This window comes from Grampus griseus (assembly GCF_964374135.1).
Source record: "Grampus griseus genome assembly, chromosome: 19".
NCBI lineage: Eukaryota > Metazoa > Chordata > Mammalia > Artiodactyla > Delphinidae > Grampus > Grampus griseus.
In genome coordinates this window covers 30,181,443-30,202,527 of record NC_139013.1, presented here as the reverse complement: position 1 = coordinate 30,202,527, position 21,085 = coordinate 30,181,443, and the positions used below count along the sequence as shown (strand labels likewise).

The 21,085-nt window shown below is 51.3% G+C and overlaps 1 protein-coding gene and 1 long non-coding RNA gene across 3 annotated transcripts in view; both read right to left on the bottom strand.

The window, feature by feature from the left end:
* Positions 1–5,038: 5,038 nt before the first annotated feature.
* On the bottom strand, positions 5,039–7,767 carry LOC309836429. 2 transcript variants are annotated; one of them, XR_014298146.1, is made up of 4 exons: positions 7,640–7,767; positions 7,059–7,256; positions 6,052–6,216; positions 5,440–5,542 (listed from the first exon to the last, which is right to left on the bottom strand). It is a non-coding gene; the product is annotated as an uncharacterized lncRNA (long non-coding RNA). The 2 variants fall into 2 exon arrangements; XR_014298147.1 differs by having other exon boundaries at positions 5,039–5,542; positions 7,059–7,717.
* Positions 7,768–9,536: 1,769 nt separating this feature from the next.
* AMFR (autocrine motility factor receptor) overlaps positions 9,537–21,085 on the bottom strand; it is a 41,375-nt gene continuing 29,826 nt past the window's right edge. The window contains exons 11-14 of the mRNA XM_082676418.1: positions 16,640–16,774; positions 14,867–14,950; positions 11,418–11,602; positions 9,537–10,645 (exon numbers count right to left, since the gene is read on the bottom strand). Coding sequence (XP_082532544.1) covers positions 10,498–10,645; positions 11,418–11,602; positions 14,867–14,950; positions 16,640–16,774 — 552 coding nt within the window. The 3' untranslated portion in view covers positions 9,537–10,497. The remainder of the gene's footprint in view (positions 10,646–11,417; positions 11,603–14,866; positions 14,951–16,639; positions 16,775–21,085) is intronic.

Sequence of the window (21,085 nt, the reverse complement as noted above, 5' to 3'; positions counted from 1 at the left end):
GAACAGCTCTCCCTTCCCCCAGAGAGCTATATCACGAGGGAGCCACCTTCCTGTGCAGAAACGGGTTTGTACACAGAGAACAAACTGCCAAGGAACAGACTGCCCAAGTTCATGTGCCTGGCATCCCACAGTAGGATAAGTCCGTCCTTGCCCCGGACAGAGGGCTGTCCCCTGGGATCCTGCTTGATTTGGAGTGCCCATTGTGTTCACTCATTTGCTAAATGAACTCCTGTGCGCAAAGCAGTTCTCCACGTCTGCGGTGCTTAAAGCTCCTCGCGTGACCAGTCGTGGTTGAGTTTGACCCAGCCCGAGGGGGTATGGCCAGAGCCCCAGGCACTCCTGCAGGAGCCTGGCGTGACTTCCCCTCAGACCACAGGAGGGGCCTAGAGGCCCTCACCACTCCCAGAGTACACCCCAACCCACAGGTTAGGCCCAACAGGACAGGTCTGGACAGGAAGGGCCAAAGCCCGGCTCTCAGGCTCCCATCCAGCAACCCCCACCCCCCGCCAACACGCACGGAGACCTTCCCGTGGCTGGAGACTGCAGACTGGAGAGCTCGTCCTCAGCCTCACTCAGGGAGCCCGGGTTGGCTCCCAGTCCAGTCTCTGCCACCAGCCCTGAGACAGGGGTGTTGGTTGCTCTGAACGCTGGAGATGCGAAGCTCCATGCTGTGCGAGAACGTTCTGTCAGCCTTCCGAGGAGCTGAGGAGCCGTGGGGGCCCGGGAGCCCTGCCTGAGCTGCCGAGTAGACCACTTCCTCCCTCTCAAGCCTAACTTCCATCTTCTCTTTCCCTGTCTCCGTGTCTGTCCCTCTCGCTGTCTGTCTGGCTCTCTCCCTCCCCGCCTGGGGCTGCAGAACCGCATGCACGAGTCTCTCATGCTCTTCGACTCCATCTGTAACAACAAGTTCTTCATCGATACCTCCATCATTCTCTTCCTCAACAAGAAAGATCTCTTTGGTGAGAAGATCAAGAAGTCACCTCTGACCATCTGCTTTCCTGAGTACACAGGTAGGTGTCGCGCGGACCTGCCAGGGACCTGTGTCTCCCCTGCGGGCACGGGTACCCCTGCAGGCAGCTGGCAGAGGGTAGAGGAAGAGGCAAGGGAGTGACCAGGTCTGGCCCCTCCCAGGGCACTGCCCTGGGCGTGGTGGGGAATGGACCCTCGTGACGCGTGTGGGTTGTGAGCAGGCGACTCCGGAGAGACGTGGCAGGATCAGGAGGCAGGACAGGCGCACAGCTTCCCCCTCTTCTTCCGTCCTGGTCCCCTGCCTCCCTGGTCTCCCCCCCCTCAACCCCTGCCTGGGCTGCCTCAGCCCCGCCCGCTTTCTCTGCTCCTGCTTCGGTAGCCCTGCTCGTGCCAGCAGAGCAGTTCCCCCGCCCCACGGCATGGGGCCTGCTCTCCCCACCTCCACCCCCATCCCGCCTGCTCTTTCCCTGCTCTTCTCCGCCCCTGTGCTTTTCCCCCAAACCACCCCTACTTTCTGCAGGCCTTCTCCATCTCCGCTTGCCTCTTTTCTGCCTTCTCCAGGGCTTTTCCTCTCCTTCTGGCTCCAGGGGAGTGTGCCCCCCCCCCCAATGGGAAGCTGTCTCTGGCAGCGGATGGAGGCTGGCTGTGTAGGGTGGCCCGGCTCTGGGCTGCTGCTGAAGGCTAGGGCAGCGCTGACGGGAGGCCGGAGCCCAGCCTTTGTCGCTCTGGGGACTGGGAAGCTTCTAGAGGCCCCTGGGGCGTGGCGGTAGAGAATGTGTCACAGGTGGGCTCAGTCTGGAACCCACTCCCTGACAGCCCCAGTGAACGATCAGGGCTTAGGCTCAGCTCCCAGGGTGACATGGGTCCCCAAACCCAGCCAGATTCCAGAAGAGATGGATGCTGGCCCCTCCGCCCTCCTCCACTCCTGGGGAGGGGGGGAGTCTGCCCTCACCCTTGGGTGTGGAGGGCGCATTGGCTTGTTCTGAGCGCAGCCTGTCTCCACTGTGTGAATCTGCCAGCTTCCTGCCCTCCCCAGGGTGCAGAGAGGGAGACAGGGCAGGCTCTCGGGGCTGACAGGCGTTAGGAGCATGGTGCAGGCAGGCGGGCAGACAGGCAGACAGGCAGGCTAAAGCAGCTTCTGGACCCAGACTCTGCAACTTGGGACAAGTTAATCGCCTGTGCCTTGTTTGTCATCCGGGCACCACAGCAGATAATGATGCCCACTGCTTGCGGGGCTGGAGGTGGGGGAATGAACGGAGAGAATGGTGCCTGGTGCCAGGTCTGCACCATAGGTGCCATCACTGCCCTCGTACCATCCAGAGGATGGAAACCAAGCAAGGGGGATTGGCCGTGGAGGAGGCGCCCTCTGCGGGTGGGGTGGAGCGAGTCCATGCAGGCACAGGACAGGCCAGGGAGGGCCCTGCCTGTGGGTGGAGCCGGGCGTTAGCCCCCTTGGCAGCCATCTCTCCCAGCCTCAGCAGAGGCCCTTCAGGACCAATTCGGGTCTTTAGATAAAGTTGCGGTGACCGGATGGGGCTCGGAAGTCTGCAAGCTCCAGCAGGCCCTCAGGCCAGTGCCACCTCAGGGGGCCGGCCTGAGCCTAGGGCTCTTCCTTGTCCCCAGGGACCTGGCCTCACTGGAGCCCGATTTGGGATGTGGCCCAAGGAGCGGTCAGTCTCACTGTCGTGTTGTATGGCGCGCCGGATGCACCCAGGGAAAGTCGGTCTGAGATTGGGAAACATTTGCATTCTTCAGGGCCTCCAGAGGGATCCAGTTTGAGTTCAGAGAACACGCTGGATGACAAATGGTCACCAGTGAGGTGGCCCCTGGGGGTACCTAGGCTTGTGGGGACAGAACAGGCTGGAGGGGCTGGGGCGTGCAGGTGGCTGTCTGGACGTCCACGGGGAGCTCTGCAGGACCGCCAGGCCGTGTAAGGGCGCGGACTGAGCAGACGCTGAGAAGGCGGGAACTGGACGTCCCGAGTTACTCCTGGGCGCTTTTCACCTCCATCGGTGCCGTCTTAGCACCCTCTGGGCAAGAAGCTCCTTGATGGAGTCCACTGTGGGGTTGTGTCTAGTCTGCGAGCTGCCACTAACTTGATGGCTTCACCGTGTTGGTGGCCAGCCAACGGTGGCATGGAGGAGGCTCTGCCCCGTGGGCTGTCAGAGCTGCTCTCCGCCCTGTCCCCACCCACCCAGTAGCCCTGACCCCGCACACTTATCTGGCTGCGGACGCCTTCCGGCACCCAAGCCCCAGCCCCACTGTGGCTCACACCCAGCCATTGGAGGATGGCTGGAGGATGGCGCAGGCCGGGAGGGGGCATGGCCCACCCCCTCAGCATAAGACCGTGTCATTTCCATATTGGCCAGCTCCCAGGGGCACTGCAGAAAATGGGGCAGCCTAACTTGGATGGGCTTTTAGGCAGTTCTCTGTTGGTCCACGTTTTATGATAATTGAAAACTACAGGACAGAGCCACAGGGTTTGGGTTACAGCTGGTGGGCAAACTGTCCTTACATCATGCACAGATACCCCCACCAGACCCCGGCCAGGATCAAGGGAACACTCAAGGAATTGCGGGGGGGGCCGCGGGGCTCCAGTTGGCATTACAACACTGCCAGCCCCTTAAACGGCCCACCTGGAGGTTCCCAATGCCCCCTGTCCTGGCCACTCACCCAAGAACGGGGACGGCTTAGAGACAGTCCCAGCCCTTCTCATTAAGAGGAAGCATCCAGGAAGGAGTGTAGGCGCAGCGCCCCGCGGCCACCACCCCGCAGGGAACTCATGCATCAGAAGCAGTAGGACCGGTTTAGACCAGGGGTGAGTGTTGTGAATGGCGGACTGGCCAGCCTCAGTCAGTGTGCTCATCTAGAAAGCAAAACAGACAGCCTGTGGCTGCTGTCCGCCCAGGGCTCCTGGGGGGACCCTGTGTGAACACAGAAGGAAAGACCTGGGCAAGTCAGAAGCCAGGCCAGTGCTCAGCTGCATGTGGTTTCCAGTGTAAGATGCGACTCCACCTTGGAGAAGGGCCCCAGGCAGCCTCCTGGAGAAGGTCACGGCCCACATCTCCAGCCCACCCACCCCCTCTCACCAGGGCCTCCCCCCAACTCTTCTGCTCTGTTTCGTTACAGGCCCCAACACCTATGAAGATGCCGCCGCCTACATCCAAGCACAATTTGAAAGCAAAAACCGCTCACCCAACAAAGAAATTTATTGTCACATGACTTGTGCCACAGACACGAATAATATCCAGGTGGTATTCGACGCCGTCACTGACATCATCATTGCCAACAACCTCCGGGGCTGCGGCTTGTACTGACCTCTTGTCCTGTATAGCAACCTATTTGGTAATGATTCCAGCATTCACAGAAAAGCTTGCACACATACACACTCCACTAACAAACAAATGCAAGTTGGTAAATTAACTTCAAAAAGGCATAACAAACCTTATATATAGACAGACAAATATATATTAAGTTTTTTTTTAGTTTGTACTAGAAGGAGCTTCAGACAGAACTGACCAACATTCCATTGATCATTAAGGTTTTCCTGGGACAGCACCTGAGCATGCACTTACACACACACACACACACGCACGCACGCGCGCGCGCGCGCGCGCACGTCACGATGGCAGTCCTGATTTGGGAGTCCATCCTTTTAAGAACAGCCACATGATTTTACACTCTGAGACCCATTTCTGTGAGCAGGGAGAGGGCAAGGAAAGGCCTGGCCTTAGTCCAGCCTTTTCCTCTGCATCCACACGCTGAGGCTGTGTGCTGTCAGTTCTGTCCTGCTCTTGTGCGAATTCCAAAACCCTTTAAAAAATGGCCAGCATCCCAAATGTCTCCCTGCCCTATACTCCCGACAGAAAAATTAAGGATGCTTCTCTTTTGGGTGGTAGAGGTGGTTAACTTCAAGAATTTAGAAGAGTCACTGCTCTGCCCAATCCACTCTCTGTCTCCTGAGTTTTCTTTATTCATGTTAACAAGGCAAGAGTCAGAGAAAAGGGAGACTCTGGCTGCTTTCTGCAAGCAGCTGAGAGGGCGGGCCGTGCAAAGCACAAGGTCACCTGCAGAGCTGAAGCTGCTCCTCCCTCCAAAAGGGCTCCCCCTCCAAGAGGGCTGGCAAGAGAAGGGGAGTGATGTGGAGAACGGGCAGGAGTGGCTGAGGGGAGGGCAGATCTGCAGACCTGGCTGGGTCAGGGTCCTGAGGGGTGAGGCCTCCCAGGAGGCCCAGGCTAGACTTCCCCTGGATTCCTGATCCCCCTGCGATGCTGCCCCATCTTGCCCCACCTCAACATTATTAAACATGTTGGAGGGTTGGTTGGTTGGTTGGGTGGTTGGTGTTTTAAATCAAGGAAAATGGTCAGACTGGACCCCTTATCTCTCTCTCTACAGACTGCTTCACGGACTCTTTGCTGTTGACGTTGATCTCCTGGTAGCATGACCTTTTGGCCTTTGTAAGACACACAGCCTTTCTGTATCAAGCCCCTGTCTAACCTACAACCCAGAGTGACTGACGGCTGTGTATTTCTGTAGAATGCTGTAGAATCCGGTTTTAGTTGAGTCTTTACATCTAGAATTTGAAAGGAAAAGAAGAACATTTCCCATGTGCTTTGTAGCTTAAAAAAAAAAAAAAAAGAAAAGGATAAAGGAAAACTCAGCATCTCATCCATCTTTTTTTCTTTCTGAAATAAACACCCACAGCTGCACCCATGCCCACCCCATCCTACCTGCAGAGGTGCCGCCTGTCCGCACCCGGGGCACCGGTTCCCGGGAGTGTGCTCAGGCCACGCTTTCCAGACGCGGCCTCACCGTCCACAGCCCTCCCCCCGCCCAGGCCCGAGCCACTCCAACCACACGCTCACTCCAGGTTTGCATAGAAAAAGCACAGCTCTCACGGGCCAGTAGCTGCCCCAAAAGAATATGGAACATATATATATATATATATATATATATATATAAATAGAGCCCTATAGGAAACAGTTTCCCCCAGCTCCCTTTCTAGAGAGTACCTTTATCATTTTTTTTTAGTTTTAGATTTTGGTTTTATTTTTGTCCTGATGAGAACTATGTATTACATACCAGATCAGCTTTCATAGTCTTTGGGAACCGGGTTGTGGTTTTTCCCGCTGACATTCTGCTTCTCCGTCTCTCAGATGGATGCTCCCTTTGTGTGCGTGCGCCCCTCCACCTTTTCCTTTGTTTCAGTAACCTGTGTTCGCTCTTTCTCATGTGGGGATGTTTGTGCTGCAGATAAAAACAAAAATTTTTAAATACTACAAGATGGAAAAAACACAAAAAAAATTAAAAAGATGGAATGTAATGTTTACAAGAAAGCCACAGTTCTCATGATCAGTCCAATGTCATTTCTACTTTGACTAGTATCCAAACTCCTTCATGGTTTCACTTTTAAGACTTAATATTTGCTGAAGACCAGTCACAGCCATTTCAGATAAAGAGGCAAAAAGACAAAACACAAAATATTTAAAATGCAGAAAAAAAAAAACTTGGGAAAAAAAATAGCCCACGGGTCTTTCTAAGCCTTTCTATTCCCAATCGGTGAGGTTTCTGTGATATCTTACACACTGCCAGTCTACTTCTCTGACTAATGGAAAATTCATGTGTAGCTCAATAAAGAGAATGTTTGTCTGTATTGCTGAGTCTCGCCCTCGGGCTTCATTCTGACAGGAAAGGGAAGGAGGGATTTGACTGGGTCGCAGATGCTGGGAGGCTGGTGGGTAGGGCTGTAGGTGCCGGATAAGGATCCCCCGCACCCCCACCCCCACCCACCATCAAGGGGAGCCAGCTGGGTGCAGCCACCTGGGAGCAGGGCGGGCAGAGGAATGGGTCTCTCGGGCCTGCAGGTGCCCTCTTCCTCCCAGCTCCGGCATCTCCTCATGCTCGGCTGGTTTGGTTTTCGAGGGTAGGATGGAATGGAGCATGGGGAAGGGGGGGAGGGCAGGTGATCCCAAATCTCCTGCTAATACGGGATCCTGTACCCAGTTGCTCCACCACAGCAGAATGGGTGGTCCCGAGAATGAGGCCAAATTGCCCCAGCCCTCTGTACCCAAGGGGTCTCGTGCACTCACTTGGACAGCTTTAAAAGCCTCTCCTGTTGCACCTGGATGCCAGAAGTCCCCGGCAGGCTGAACACACACGGAGCAGCTGAGCACAGCGTGGTGTACGGAATCTGGTTCTCAATTCCTCCAGGTGGCAGGTCTCATTACCTCTCCACTGGGTTGCCAGGTTTCTACTGCAGTTAGTTGCACATCAGTTGAGACTGAGACCTGGAGGTAACACAGCTCATCAAAATCATTGCATCATGTCCATGGATCGCTTACTAGCCAAGCAGTCGAGTGCTCCACCTAGGAGATGGCGGGGTCTGGGCAAGGGCAGTTAATTGTAATCCTCCGCACACCAAGAGCCCAGAAGTCCTCTCCTTGACAATTCCAGTGGCCTTTTGAATCTAGTGAGGATGGAAAGTGGGGGTTGATACTGCTGCAGAGACCGTGGCGTAACAAGAGGCTAGTCCCCTCCTGTTAACAAAGAACAGATCCGGGAGCTCCTCAGCCAGGACAAGCCTGCTGGTGAGCCAGCCAGGCCCACCCCTCCCCCAGCACTGCTCCCACCAGCTCCCCTCGCCCCAACTTATCTGCAGAGGGAGGCTCACAGCCATCTCTGTTGATGGGAAGCCTGCGCTCCTGGCCACAGCTTGACTTCAGGACACTGGTCTGGGGGGATGCAGACGAAAGGCTGCAGGATGCCGTGACTTCTACATATGGCGTACCTGAACTTCTCTTAAAAAAAATGAGCCATAGAATAACAGTTCTTGCATATGAATTTTGTAGATAAAAACAACGGAAGCTTCTTTGCCTTATCTTCCTTAAAATGGGATCCAGAAGCATTTTCTTGGGAAAGGGTGCAGGGAAAGACCAATTCAATTAGATGAGACACGTGGCGGCACAGCCTACGCATCATAGTCTCTAGGGACTCCACAAGCGAGTCTAAGGTGCAGTCAGGGGCACCGAGAGATGGAGACATTCAGGTGACGGAGGGCCTTCAGGGCAGGCAGGCGTTGTTCCCTGACCAGCTTGGCGGCAGGGCCACGGCTCCTCCTGCAGGTGAGGCCCTGCTCCACAGAGCTCTCCGCTTCCTCCCCGTAGTGGGGAAAGGCGCACCCAGAGAGGACCACGTCTGCCGGCTAAAGATAAAAAAGCATATTGTCTGCACAGCTCAAGTGGGAAACCAGGTCCAAGTGGCCACCTGGGCACCCTGGATTTATATCAACACAAGAAATACATCCACAAGGACCATCGATCTCTACAGTACATAAAAGCCTCAAAATTAGGGGGAGAAAAAAAAACAAAGCAAGAACCCAAGATGTCAGCAGAGCCAAAAGAAAATGGAGGGAGTGAGGGAGAGCACTTCCAAAAGAGCCCAGAGAGGGCAAGGGCACCTCCACCACCATTCACAGAGCACCCAAACACTCAGTTTACAAACGTGAACCAGCAGCCTGGCCTCCGCTTTGGGCTACGTGGCGGAGCACGAGGACAGGCTCCCTTCCTGGAGACGGCCAGCACAGTGAAGGGGCCATGGGATGGGGACCACCTGATGGAACGGGACACTGGTCTAGCCTCCTGCCCTTGCCCTTGGCATCTGTCGCAGATGCCCTCAAGAAGTGACCAAACTCAAGAGACAATACAATTAGTGCCCAGAACCCTTTACTATCCAGGTGTAAAATCTATGGGTGAATTTAGGACTTCTCTTTTGGGGTCATTTTAAAGGCATGGCTCCACTTTGATCACTGTCATATTGCTGTATTCCAATGTCTCAGGACCCTCTAAAATTGACTCCAAAACATTTTCTCTTTTCACACATCTGAAACATAAGAACACATGGAATTGGTATCATCTTTAAATGTGCACAACATGCACACATATATAATTATAAGGATGAAAAAACCCTCCAACCAGAACGGAACACACAAAATCAAAACGCGCTCTAATCTCCGCACCTCCGAAAAAAACTGCCTTACCTCCCAGCCACACACAACACACTAGGAGAGTTTGCTTTTTATTATCATTATTATTGTTTTACAATAAAAACAAATAGCTATGCTCTCAGCAAAACCAATTTAAAAAGAAAAATAATCACAGAAATTTACTAACAGCGTTTCAAGATAAGGCTTTTGAAAGATGTATTGAAATAAATTACCTCAGCCTAAACATCACTCTATTTTCAGTTACTTCTCAACATTCTAAAAACTTTGTTACGTAAAATACATTTAACTTTGCCAATAATTTTAGATAATACTGGATTCTTCCCAGAAGGACTACCATAAAACTATGCTTTCAAACATTAAAAAAAAAACTCAATCCAGTAGGACATAAAACTGAACTAGGTAACCTATGATTGTGTGTTTCAAATCCTTCAAGTTAAATGTGTCAAGGATTTGAAAAAGTTCAGACCTGGGTCTGCTCCAAGGCAGGTGGACTCAACATCTTACCTTTCTATGTTTAATTAAACCAACAGGAACACAGTTACAAAAATGAAGGGCTCCGGGGAAGAAAGATACAAAAGATGTCTTTTATTTCTTCAATAAAGCCCTCCAAAATTTACTCTCCCATCTTTAAGGCCCACGTTTTTTCCAAGGACCAAACCCACAGCCTTTGGCATTGCCTAATTTACTTTAACAAGGAATTAAAACGTTCATGAACCAAGGCTTGCTGCTCAACCCTTTCCCCGTGTCTGGGGGTGTGGGGGGGATAATGAAATGCAGAGAGGAGAGGACACAGCGTGTACTCGTGAGATGCGGGAGCACCAGTGTTAACGGAAATAAAGCCAACTTTGGATAGGGGGCTCAGAAAGCTAGTCCCGGATGTACTGGGACACGATGGATCACCTCCTCACGCTACGTCCCTGGGCTTTCCTCCCCTCTGCTGCAGGTATCAAACCAAGCACTGTTCTTCCAAGATGCCCTGCCGGCCCAGGGGTCCAGGAGCCCGTAGGTCTGGCCTCTGTGACATTCTGAATGCCTCCGCGCCAAGAACAGCAGTGTGACAACATAAATTACCCAGTGGCGTGAAGTCAGGCTCAGGCTGTACACCTCCACACCGCTTTTTATGGATCCCGCCCCCTGCGCCTCCCGATTCCCCCCCCCCCGACCCCCCCACGCCCACTTCCTGCCACATTTGGAGCTAAAGACACCAGCATTTGTTATGACTTCTGCATAAAGCTGTCATGGAAGCAGCCCCCTTCAGGGTCTCTGGCTGCCCACTTCCTCTTGATCCTCCCCCACCCCTACGAAGTCCAGTCAACGCACAAGAGATCATGCTTAGAGTTAAAATGTGCAGTGTTTCTAAAGGGAAGAGAAATGTCACATAGAAAGTATTACAAAAAAGGATTAAATCTGTCAGCTGTCCACACACTATTAAGACCACGTGCTTTACACAGCGCAATGCAGTTGAGCCCACTCCTTCACTCAGCAGGCAGAGCTGGGGACAGGCCTCTTCGGCTCGGGAGGAGGCGCTAGGAGCTCTGCTGCTTCTGAAGTCTCCGCTCCGCGGCAGCAGCCAGCATCCTTCGACGCAGGGTCATGGGGTCAGAGGTCGTGCCTTCTGAGGGGAGGCAGCTGTCCGAGGCTGAGTCATCTTCAGAACTTCTGTTCAAGAAACGCCTACAAAAAACAAAGGACTTGAATGAGGAATCAGGGAAGCTCTGGAACATGCACACACAGAGAAACATACAATGTGCTTCTTTAATTCCCCCACTTTCCCGGCACCGTCATGAAGCTGTCACTCAGCACCACCCCGTGAAAAAGACACCTGTCCCTGAACAGAGGGGCAGAAGTTCTCCACATCAGGCGGCCGCTCCACTTACACACACAGTGCGAAGTCCCCACTCACAAGGCCTGTGCTGGGCACGGAACCCACCCACGGGAACAGAACACCGGCCCCGTCCCCGAGAGTTTAAGTAACGAGCACCTGCGCAGCGACAGAACAGTCCCGCTCCGGCGGCTCCCGCCTGGGGCTGGGGGTCGGCACTTCGAGGCCGGCTGCACGCAGAGTGGCCAAGACGGAGGACTCAAGAGCTGGACATCAGGCCAGTGTTAGCCTCTCTAGGCCTCAGTTTCTTCAGCTTTAAGTCTGTCTAATGGGTGTAATTACCATGCTCCCTCTTAGAGTTAAGGGAATTAGAGTAATTAACATAAAGGGTCTAGAACACACTGGCACAGAAGTGCTAACCGTGTAAGTGTGGCGGAGAGCGTCCACAAGGAGACGCCAGCAGCACCAGCCAGAGGTTACTACCTGGGCCCAGTATTACCAGATCCTCAGGTTTTTCAACAGAGGTTTGAAACCTGAAGTTTTAGCTCACAGGTGATAGGTTTTCAGCGTTGGCATCCATGACAAGGGCCTTCAGGCCTGGCGGGGGCTGTGGAACCCGCTCACCTCCGCGCCTGCTGCAGGAGGTCATCCTTGCGCTGCACCAGCATGCGCTGTCTCTCGTCAGCGGACTTGGAGAAGCGGCTCCCCCGGGCCTCAAAGTCCTCCCCTTCACTGGGCTCCGCTTCCAGCTCGCCAAAGTCCAGTGCCTCCTCCAGCCGAGGACTGAGGTCCAGCGGCACCCGCTCGGTCTGGACACGCAGGAAGCAAGGGACCACCGTGAGCAGGGGCTGCCCTGCCAGGCAGATTCCCCATCTGACCGGTGCCCCAAATAATGCTCTTCTGGACCCCAAAGGAGGCGGGCTGCCCGGCAGGGAACCGCGGGCACATGTGTAACGGCAGACATGGGCTCCTGAAGGGCAGGACCTGACTCACATGGCATGTTCAACATTACGGAATAAGTGAATGATTACCATTATGAAAACAGAAGCACCTCGAAACTGTACTCTCAGAAGATAACAAAGTTAACTGCTTATTTGCATTCTGGGAATTTTCTGTTCAATGCTACTTATTGCTCTAAAATTTAAACAAGTCTTATCACATATACTGCACTAATTTTATACCCTTACTTGACTCTGAGAACAGTTAGGCAGATAAAAAATGGTAAATTCTGGGCTTCCCTGGTGGCGCAGTGTTTGAGAGTCCGCCTGCCGATGCAGGGGACGCGGGTTCGTGCCCCGCTCCGGGAGGATCCCACATGCCGCGGAGCGGCTGGGCCCGTGAGCCATGGCTGCTGAGCCTGCGCTTCCGGAGCCTGTGCTCCGCAACGGGAGAGGCCACAACAGTGAGAGGCCCGCGTACCGCAAAAAAAAAAAAAAAAAAAAAAAAAGTAAATTCTAAGTATCTTTGTTAAAACCGATATAATATCATGTGGTTCCTCGCGTAGCAGGATATAATAATGGGACTGTCTCTGTCCTGGCTGCAGCTGTGAAGGCCAACACGATGCCCAGGAGCCCCCAAAGGCTCAGGCAGCTGCCTGGCCATCTACTGCTCACGCTCCCAGACTCAGGCCCAGACCCAGGCTGGCCAGCGTCAGTCCAGCACCCACCTCCAGGCGACAGCAGAGTTGAGGAGGAAGAGGCTGAGAGGCTATTTTTAAGAGTTCCTGGTGTGTGCGCTTTTCTCTCCCCACCCTCGCCACCTCTCCTTGCCCTCAGGCAAGCGAGTGAGGGACTTCAAGAGAACCATGTGGGGACTTTCCTGGTGGCGCAGTGGTTAAGAATCCGCCTGCCAATGCAGGGGACATGGATTCGAGTCCTGGTCTGGGAACTAAGATCCCACATGTCACAGAACAACTAAGCCCGTGCACCACAACTACTGAGCCTGCGCGCCACAACTACTGAAGCCTGCGTGCCTAGAGCCCATGCTCCGCAACGAGAAGCCACCGCAATGAGAAACCCGTGCACCACAACGAAGAGTAGCCTCCACTCGCCGCAACTAGAGAACGCCCGCGCTCAGCAACGAACACCCAATAGCCAAAAAATTTAAAAAATAATAATAATTTAAAAAAAGAGAACCATGTGGCCTGACTCATGTGCCCTAGAGTTTGGGGGACACACAGACTGGTGGTGACTAACACACACCTGAGAAATCTAAGAGGAAGAAACTGGCTTGTAGCAGATTTTAAAAACGCTTCGCTGGGAGCCAGTTCAACTTCCACTGACTGTAAGGCACTGCTGTGTGTGTCCTGGGGGAGGGGACATAGGTCCTGCGGGAGAACCAGCCTGAGGCTGTTGAAATTGACTTTGCCCAAGAGGACCACTGGGAGGGGTGAAGGGAGCCTCATGAAGGAAGGGGTGGTCATAAAAAGCCAGCCCAAGCTCAAACTAAGTATAGTCGAGGCTTCTGGCGCTAGACAGGACAGGGAGAGCTCTACAATAACAGCTGTAACACATATATATACAGCTGTGCACATGCGCGCGCGCGCACACACACACACACACACACACACACACACACACACACACACACACACACACACACACACACACACACACACACACACACACACACACACACACGCTGGGGTCACATGGCCCATCTTAACCCTGAGTCCGACCCTAGAGGAAGTTAGAAAGAAGAGCTGGTGAGTGGAGGTGGAGGTGGAGGTGGAAGGAAGGGAATGGAAGGCCACCCTCAAAGCCTGATTCATGTAGGCCTGAGCTTGGGCAGAGGGGAGACCCCGAATTAAGCAACGGGCAGATCTGATCTGATGACTGGGATAAACTGTTTATTAACTGTTATCCAAGAACTTTTTATTTCCTGAGAACGGCCAAAAGTGTTATATAGCAAGCTTCTTTGTGAAGCAAGTGCTTTCCTTCCACTATGTTAAAAAAAATTCAGAAACCTTCATGCTCACTCTAAAAATAGAGATGGGGAATCAAGACAGAAATCGAACGTGCTGTACCCAAAAGGCCCCCAAGCCAGCCTAGTATCCAAATCTGAGCTAAGCCAGCTACGAAAACTGGAAACACAATGAGCCCCTTCTTCAGAAGCCAGATGCCATTTTACAAATGCTGCACGACCCAATTACAGATTTGGATACGAAAATTTTAACTCAGCAACAGATCTGAAGAATTCTTAGGAGTTTTTACTGTTTCCTATTTGCAGGGAAAGGCACGTGAGGTGAAAGCAGCCTGCATGTCACTCGTCAGTGAAAGCAGCTGCTTCCAGCAGAGCCCTGACCAACGCTGGCAGAGACGGCGGCGCCATCCTCAGGCCCCAGCTCCTGTGTGGGAAGCCCCACGTGTCACACCAACAAGGAAACACAAAAATAGGGCTGCCTGGGGCTTCTTCAGTCTCTTAAGAAAACTTCTGCAAAGCACGGTAATTGAATAAGCAAATGGGAATTCCAGAAAAGGGACACGAACCGGAACCCCAGGCTGCGTGGGGCAGAGCATGGGGCGGGGCTGAGGCACCTCTGCCCTGGAAGCCAGACCCGGGAGCTTCCTCCGGGTGCACGCAGCTACCCCGGGTCACCCAGCGTGGCTATCTAGGCAAACCTGGTTCCCAGGAGAACCACACTTCCCCCCACCCCAGGGGTCTCGTTTTTGTGAAATGCATGAAGTCCCTGCAAATGCTGAGGTGGACAAGCGAGGCGTGGGGGGAGAATAAGCTGAGGATTTCGGCCCTAGAGAGCGGAGCCCAGCGCAGTCACCCCGGGTCCTGGGCCCAGCCTCACGCCGCCACTCAAGTCCACAGCGGCAGGGCCAGCCCGGCAGAGCATGACTCTTTTCTCCTCCAGGTCCTGAGACCAGTCCCCAGGGAGGGGGCTGCAGGCCACGCCCAGGCACAGCAAGGTCTGTTACCCTTGGACACTGAGACGACGCTGGCATACGGCCTCCTCCCTACTCTCGCCCTCAGCCGTACAAACGTCAGAGGCAGGGTGCAGACCCCCGCCAGGTCCCCCGCTGCTCCCCATCCCGGACACGCTCTCTCTAGTATGCAGGCCTTACCTGGGTGGAAGCTTCTCCGTCCTCCTGCTCGCCGTTTGGCCTCTCCATAGGACCGTTCAATGCAGGCCTAATGCTCTCTGACCGCTGAAAGAGAGACAGCAGCACCGACGGTGCAGAGCCATTCTGAGCTCAGCGAACGGGTACGGGGGGGACCTGGAGCATGGGGGAGCTACGACCCCAACCGTCTGAGTTCAGCAAATCCCACAGCATCGAAGACATGAGAGTGCTACTGAGCTTAAAGACACAGCAAAGGAGCCTGAGGCCTAAATCTGAGAGTCATCAGTGGGCCCACGTTTAATTTCCTTTTCAGTAACAGTAACTGCACAACAATAACAAAACGACAACAGCAGTTAACACCGACAGGACACTTTGGAAAAGCACTGACACCATCATCGCATTCATCTCCTTAACATCCTGTGAACTAGGTACTGCTGTTCTCACTTTCGTCCAGGCTGAGATCCCGGCCCACGCTGCAGACACCTCGGGGCCCTGCGCCTGTCCCTGAAGGTCTGCCCGCTGCATGCTGGCTGCCCAATTTCTGTATTGCATCACCCAAGGACACACTCTGGCTGTGTGAAAGAACCTGGCCCCCGCTGGAGGCAGCCCTCAACCAACAACTGATGGGAACTGGTGTATAAGCACCCCAGCTCCTCCCCGCTCAGGAGGAACAATGCATTCTACACTGGACCCCAGAGGCCTCCAGTGGGCTCAAGCTCTAGCTGCCCACGATGGTAACTGCTGGATAACAAACCCTTTATCCACTTTACAGCCCCACCTGCTGCCTGTGTTTCCTGGAATACTTCCCATGTCTCCTGGAACACCTCCCAAATTAACTACTGGCAACTGGATCCCTGTCTCAGGGTCTGCTCCTGGGGAAACCCAAAGTCACAGCCAGGTCAAACAGGTAAGGACCACTGAGCCACCTCTAATACCTCAGCCCCTTTGACTCCCAAGTTGAGGCTCATTCCCTCTTCCAAGATTCTCATGCTTGAAGATTTTATTAACAGATTTCCATGTTTTTGCATACCTAAGTTGAGTAATTTCTTGGTATATGATTCCCTAATCACATATATCCTTTAGTCCTGCCAGAAAGCTTTCTTTAAAATGTCAATACTTTTGTACCCATCAAAGAGGTTACATGATGGGCCAGGAAATAGGATCTTTAAAAAAAAAAAAAAAAGAAAGTCAAAAATATAAGCCTCACAGATAGAAATTATACCCAATGGAAAGCCACACCAATGTGCAAAGCCAGGGACAGAGGGCGATACCTCCTATAGCCGGGGTTAGCAAACTAGAGCCTGTGGGCCAAGCACTCCAACAGTTTTTGTAAACAAAGTTTTACTGGAACACAGTCATGCACATTCATTTACATATTGTCCATGGCTCCTTCAGTGCTACTGCAGGAATTGAGAAGTTACAACAGATATGCATGGCTTGCAGGGCCTAAAATATTTCAATCTGTTCTTTATAGGGAAAGACTGCCAATCCTTTTCCGAAAGGAACCGATGCTAGGACCTCCTGGACTGGCAAGGGCAGGCTGGTTTGGGGTGTATATCTGCACAAAAAATTAGGCAAATAGTTTTGTCCTTGTCTTAATCCAAGCCTCTTGGATGGGTCTGTTCTCAGTCATAATCTGGAAAGTTAGGGAATTCACAGAAACCCTTCATCAAATCATAAATGATATTCAGCTGTTAAGTAACTAGAACGTTAATCTAGAAGATAAAACCTTTGTGAGGACAGAATTCATTTGTCACGTCTGAAACCTCAGTTTACCTGTGTGGGAAAAGGTACTTGAATCCGTCCTTCTAAAATGTTGTCTGTTGTTATTTCGACTGAGCGTGTCAGCTGGAGGTCCTGCAGTACTAGGTGGTATGGAACCTGGGGAAACATCTCTTGAATCTGATGAGCCTATAGGAATACAAACAAAGAAGCCATGAAATGTTCACTCTCAACAGTTACTCACTGAGGTCATGGGGTAAGGCAGCCTCTGGGCACTGAACCTGGTGACCTGCCTTGCAAACACAAGTAAGGGGCCACCTCTATGCCACAGATCACCGTCAAACTGCAGGTTTTTTTAGTATTTTTCCAGAATGCCAAACAGAAAACTTGGGGACAACATCAACTTCAAATAAAAAAGCCCTGAAATCCACTGAAGCCTGAGACAGGCTGAACTAGAATATTCCAGTTTTAAAAAGCATTCATTTTAAAGCTCAGTAAAATTCAGGTATATAAACGTGTTCTGCTTAAAGATTTAATTCCTAAAAGGAACAAACTTCTGATACACACTACATGGGTGAAATTCAAATGCATTAAGTGAAAGAAGCTCAACTCAAAAGGCTATGTACCCTATGATTCCATTTATATGACATTCTAGAATAAGCAAAATTACAGAGACAGAAAACTGATAAGTGGTTGCTACAGGCTGGGGGTGGGAGAGGAAGTGATTACAAAGGGGCATAATGGAATCTGGGGGGAGGCGGAAAGGAACTGTCCTATATTTTGATTATTGTGGTGGTCACATGACTGAATGAGTTTGACAAAACTCAGAGATGGAAACTAAAAAAGGTGAATTTATTGTATATAAATTTTACTTCAACGTAAAAAAAAAAAAAAGACTACAAAAAATGTAATTGCTAGGACTTCCCTGGTGATCCAGTGGTTAAGAATCTGCCTTCCAATGCAGGGGACGCAGGTTCGATCCCTAGTCGTGCCACAACCAGAGAGCCTGCATGCTGCAGCTACTGAGCCGGTGCACTCTGCAGCCCACACGCCACAACTAGAGAAAGCCATGCGCCGCAGCGAAGATCCTGCATGCTGCAACTAAGACCCGATGCAGCCAAATAAATTAAATAAATAAATAAAAGTAAAAAATAAAAAAATAAATGTAATTGCTAATGTTGCTCTGGAGCTGCAGTTTTCAAACTGTACTCTAGAAACGTCTCGGAGGCCATCAGGGCTCTACGGTGGGTGCGTGTACAGAGGGGAGCAGGCAGAGATCTCGGCGCACCACCACCGGTACGTTCATCCGAGCAGCTCCAGACTTTTTTCTCATACGTGTATATTTATTTTGCAAATGCTTATGTTCAAGGTTTTATTTGTGGAAAAGTCCCAATGATCAAAAGAAAAAATGACAAGGAAACATATAATTCCTTTGGGGGCACAATAAAGTCTACTGTTGGGATAGTGGCTCCCAAGGAATATGTTGTCATGTAGAAAAAGAGGAACGTGTCCCAGTGTCAGGCCTAGAGAGAAAAGACCGGGGTGAAACCTGTGCAAAGCTTCGCTTTGGGTCATCGTTGGGGCAGGGAGGACAAGACAAGTGTGTAGGACAGAAGGACCCGGAGCTCCATGGACCTGGGATCCCCTCTTTGTTTCTATGAAGGTGAGTTGATCATTTTTAAAAACCCAGGTCAAGTCAAAGCTAACTGGGCAAGAGTCCAAAACAACCTCAATAATCAGATAACATTCTCCTCTCTTCTTAAAAAGGTCCCCTCTTATTTCCCAAATAAAATAAGTCCAAGATTCAGTTCACTGGGCCAAAGCTTTTCTTCCTGAAAATCCAGCAAGTTATATATTAGACTTTTATAAAAAATGTATTGTGACAGGGCTTCCCTGGTGGCGCAGTGGTTGGGAGTCTGCCTGCTGATGCAGGGAACATGGGTTCGTGCCCCGGTCCGGGAAGATCCCACATGCTGCGGAGCGGCTGGGCCCGTGAGCCATGGCCGCTGAGCCTGCGCGTCCGGAGCCTGTGCTCTGCAATGGGAGAGGCCACAACAGTGAGCGGCCAGCGTACCGCAAAAAAAAAAAAAAAAAAGTATTGTGACAGTAAATTAGTTGTGCTAAAAATAGGCTATCCCAATCCACCATGCAACGGGAGGAAGAACACCAGGGCCTGCCTGAGAATTCTAAACACACCAACTCCAAGAAGGTAATTCTCATTCCTGGGAGGGTTACATGTCCATGAATTCTGATTTTTTTAAGGGGGCAGGTGAGGTGATCCACCTGAAGAGCTTCAACAGCTGCCCGACCCTGAAGTACCGATGCAGAGCCTGACCTGAGCCAGTCGTCGGCCACGCAGGGCTGCGCACTCCCAGTCCATCCGCCCTCACAACGTCACTCTCACTCTCTGCTGATGACCTGGCTGAGTGCTTCACTGAGGAAGCAGAAGCCCGCGGGAAGCCAGGTCTTTTTTTTTTTTAATGGTCAAAATCATATAACATAAAATTGCCCATCTTAATCATTTTTAAGTGTACAGCAATGTTAACTATACACACACTGCTGTGCAACAGGTCTCCAGAACGCTTTCATCTTGCAAAACCGAAACTCTACACCCACTGAACAGCGACCCCCCCACTCCCCCTCCCCCTCCCCCAGCCCCTGGCAACCACCATTCTGCTTTCTAAGAGTCTGAGTAATTTAGATGGCCCATGTAAGTGGAATCACACAGTATTTGTCTTTTTGTGACTAGCTTATTTCACTTAGCATAGTATCCTCAAAGTTCTTCTTTTTCAGGCTGAATAATATTCCACTGTGTGGACAGAGCATTTTCATAATCTATTCATCTCTGATGGACACTTAGGCTGCTTCTACCTAAATGGTTATTATGAGCCATGCCTTCTTTTTAAACCGTATCTCAAAACGACACGCCTGTAGCTACGTCCATCCCGCCTCCCAACAAAGGTGAGAATGCTCCTCTCCTGGCTCCGGCTCCCAAGCCCACCCTCCACCTCAGGTCTTTGCCTTCAGTTAACTTTTCTGTTTGTTCTGTACCATCAATCTCTCCCCCTCCAGTGATCATTCCTATTCGCACACCAAGCATGTTTTAGAATCTTTTTAAGAAGACTCTTGGGTACTCAAAAGAACTGAAAGCAGGGTCTCCAAGAGATATTTGTACACCCATGTTCATAGTGCCATTACTCACGATAGCTAAAACATGGAAGCAACCCAAGTGTCCACCGACAGATAAACGGATAAGCAAAATGTGGTTTATACATACAATGGGATATTATCTAGCCTTAAGAAGGAAGGAAATTCTGACACATGCTACAACATAGTTGAACCCTGAGGACATTAAGCTCAGTAAAATAAGCCAGTCACAAAAAGATAAATACCGTATGATTCTGCTTATATGAGGTACCTAAAGTAGTCAAATCCACAGAGAAAGAAAGGAGAATGGTGGCTGCCAGGGGCTAGGGAGGAGGGGATGCGGAGTTATTGTTTACTGGGTATATAGGGCTTCAGTTTTGCAAGATGAAAAGAGTTCTGGAGATGGATTGTGGCTGATAGTTGCACAAGAATATGAATATACTTAATACCACTGAACTGTACACTTAAAAATGGTTAAGATCATAAATTTTGTGGTACGTGTATTTTATCACACTTTAAAGAATAGAAAAAAAGAAGACCCGTGGAGAAAAGAAAAAGAATACATACTTAGCATTTGCTTATATGTGTATGTAAACATTCTGGAAAAGCACAACACAGAAGAAACTAATTGAAGTTGTTATTGCAAGAGAGGAGGGTGTCTGGGCGGATGGAGGAAAAGACTTCACTGGATACTCTCTACAGGTTTTGAAATTTGTGGATAAATGGCCTGCCCAAAAATCTTTAAAAAAACATGTTAACAAATTCCTCTGACGGCACACCCCTACCAAGCCACCTCCTTACTTCTCCACTCCCTCTTATAACACATTGCCAGCTACTGGGTATCTTCAGCTCCCACTCATTTTCCAATCCAACAATCTAGTACTCAGCACCTCGAGCAATGGAAACTTCTTGCTCCTCTCCAGCTGATTAACCACCTCCACTCTGCCAAACCCAACATGCACTTCTCTGACCTCATCTTCTAAGAATTCCCACATGGCTGACTTGACGCTTCTCCTGGTTTCCCTCCTTCTCAATCGCTGCCATGGCTCCTCCCATTCAGCCAGACCTCAGTCCTGAGCCCTCTTCTCCTTCTGAGCTACCTTCTTTCCCTCGAAGAGATCCAGTCCCCTACAGACTAAAGCTCCCAAATGTCTCTCTCCAGCTGGATCTCTTTGCTGAGGTCCAGAACTGTCTACATGACATCTCTACTTGGATGTCTCATAGACACCCCAACTTCCCCAGCCAAACAGAAGGCTGAGTCCCTGTCCTTCATCTGTTCCTCCTCCCGTCCTGCCCATCTCATACATGATACCACTGCTCATCTGCCTGACTGAAAACCAGCACTCCCCTCAC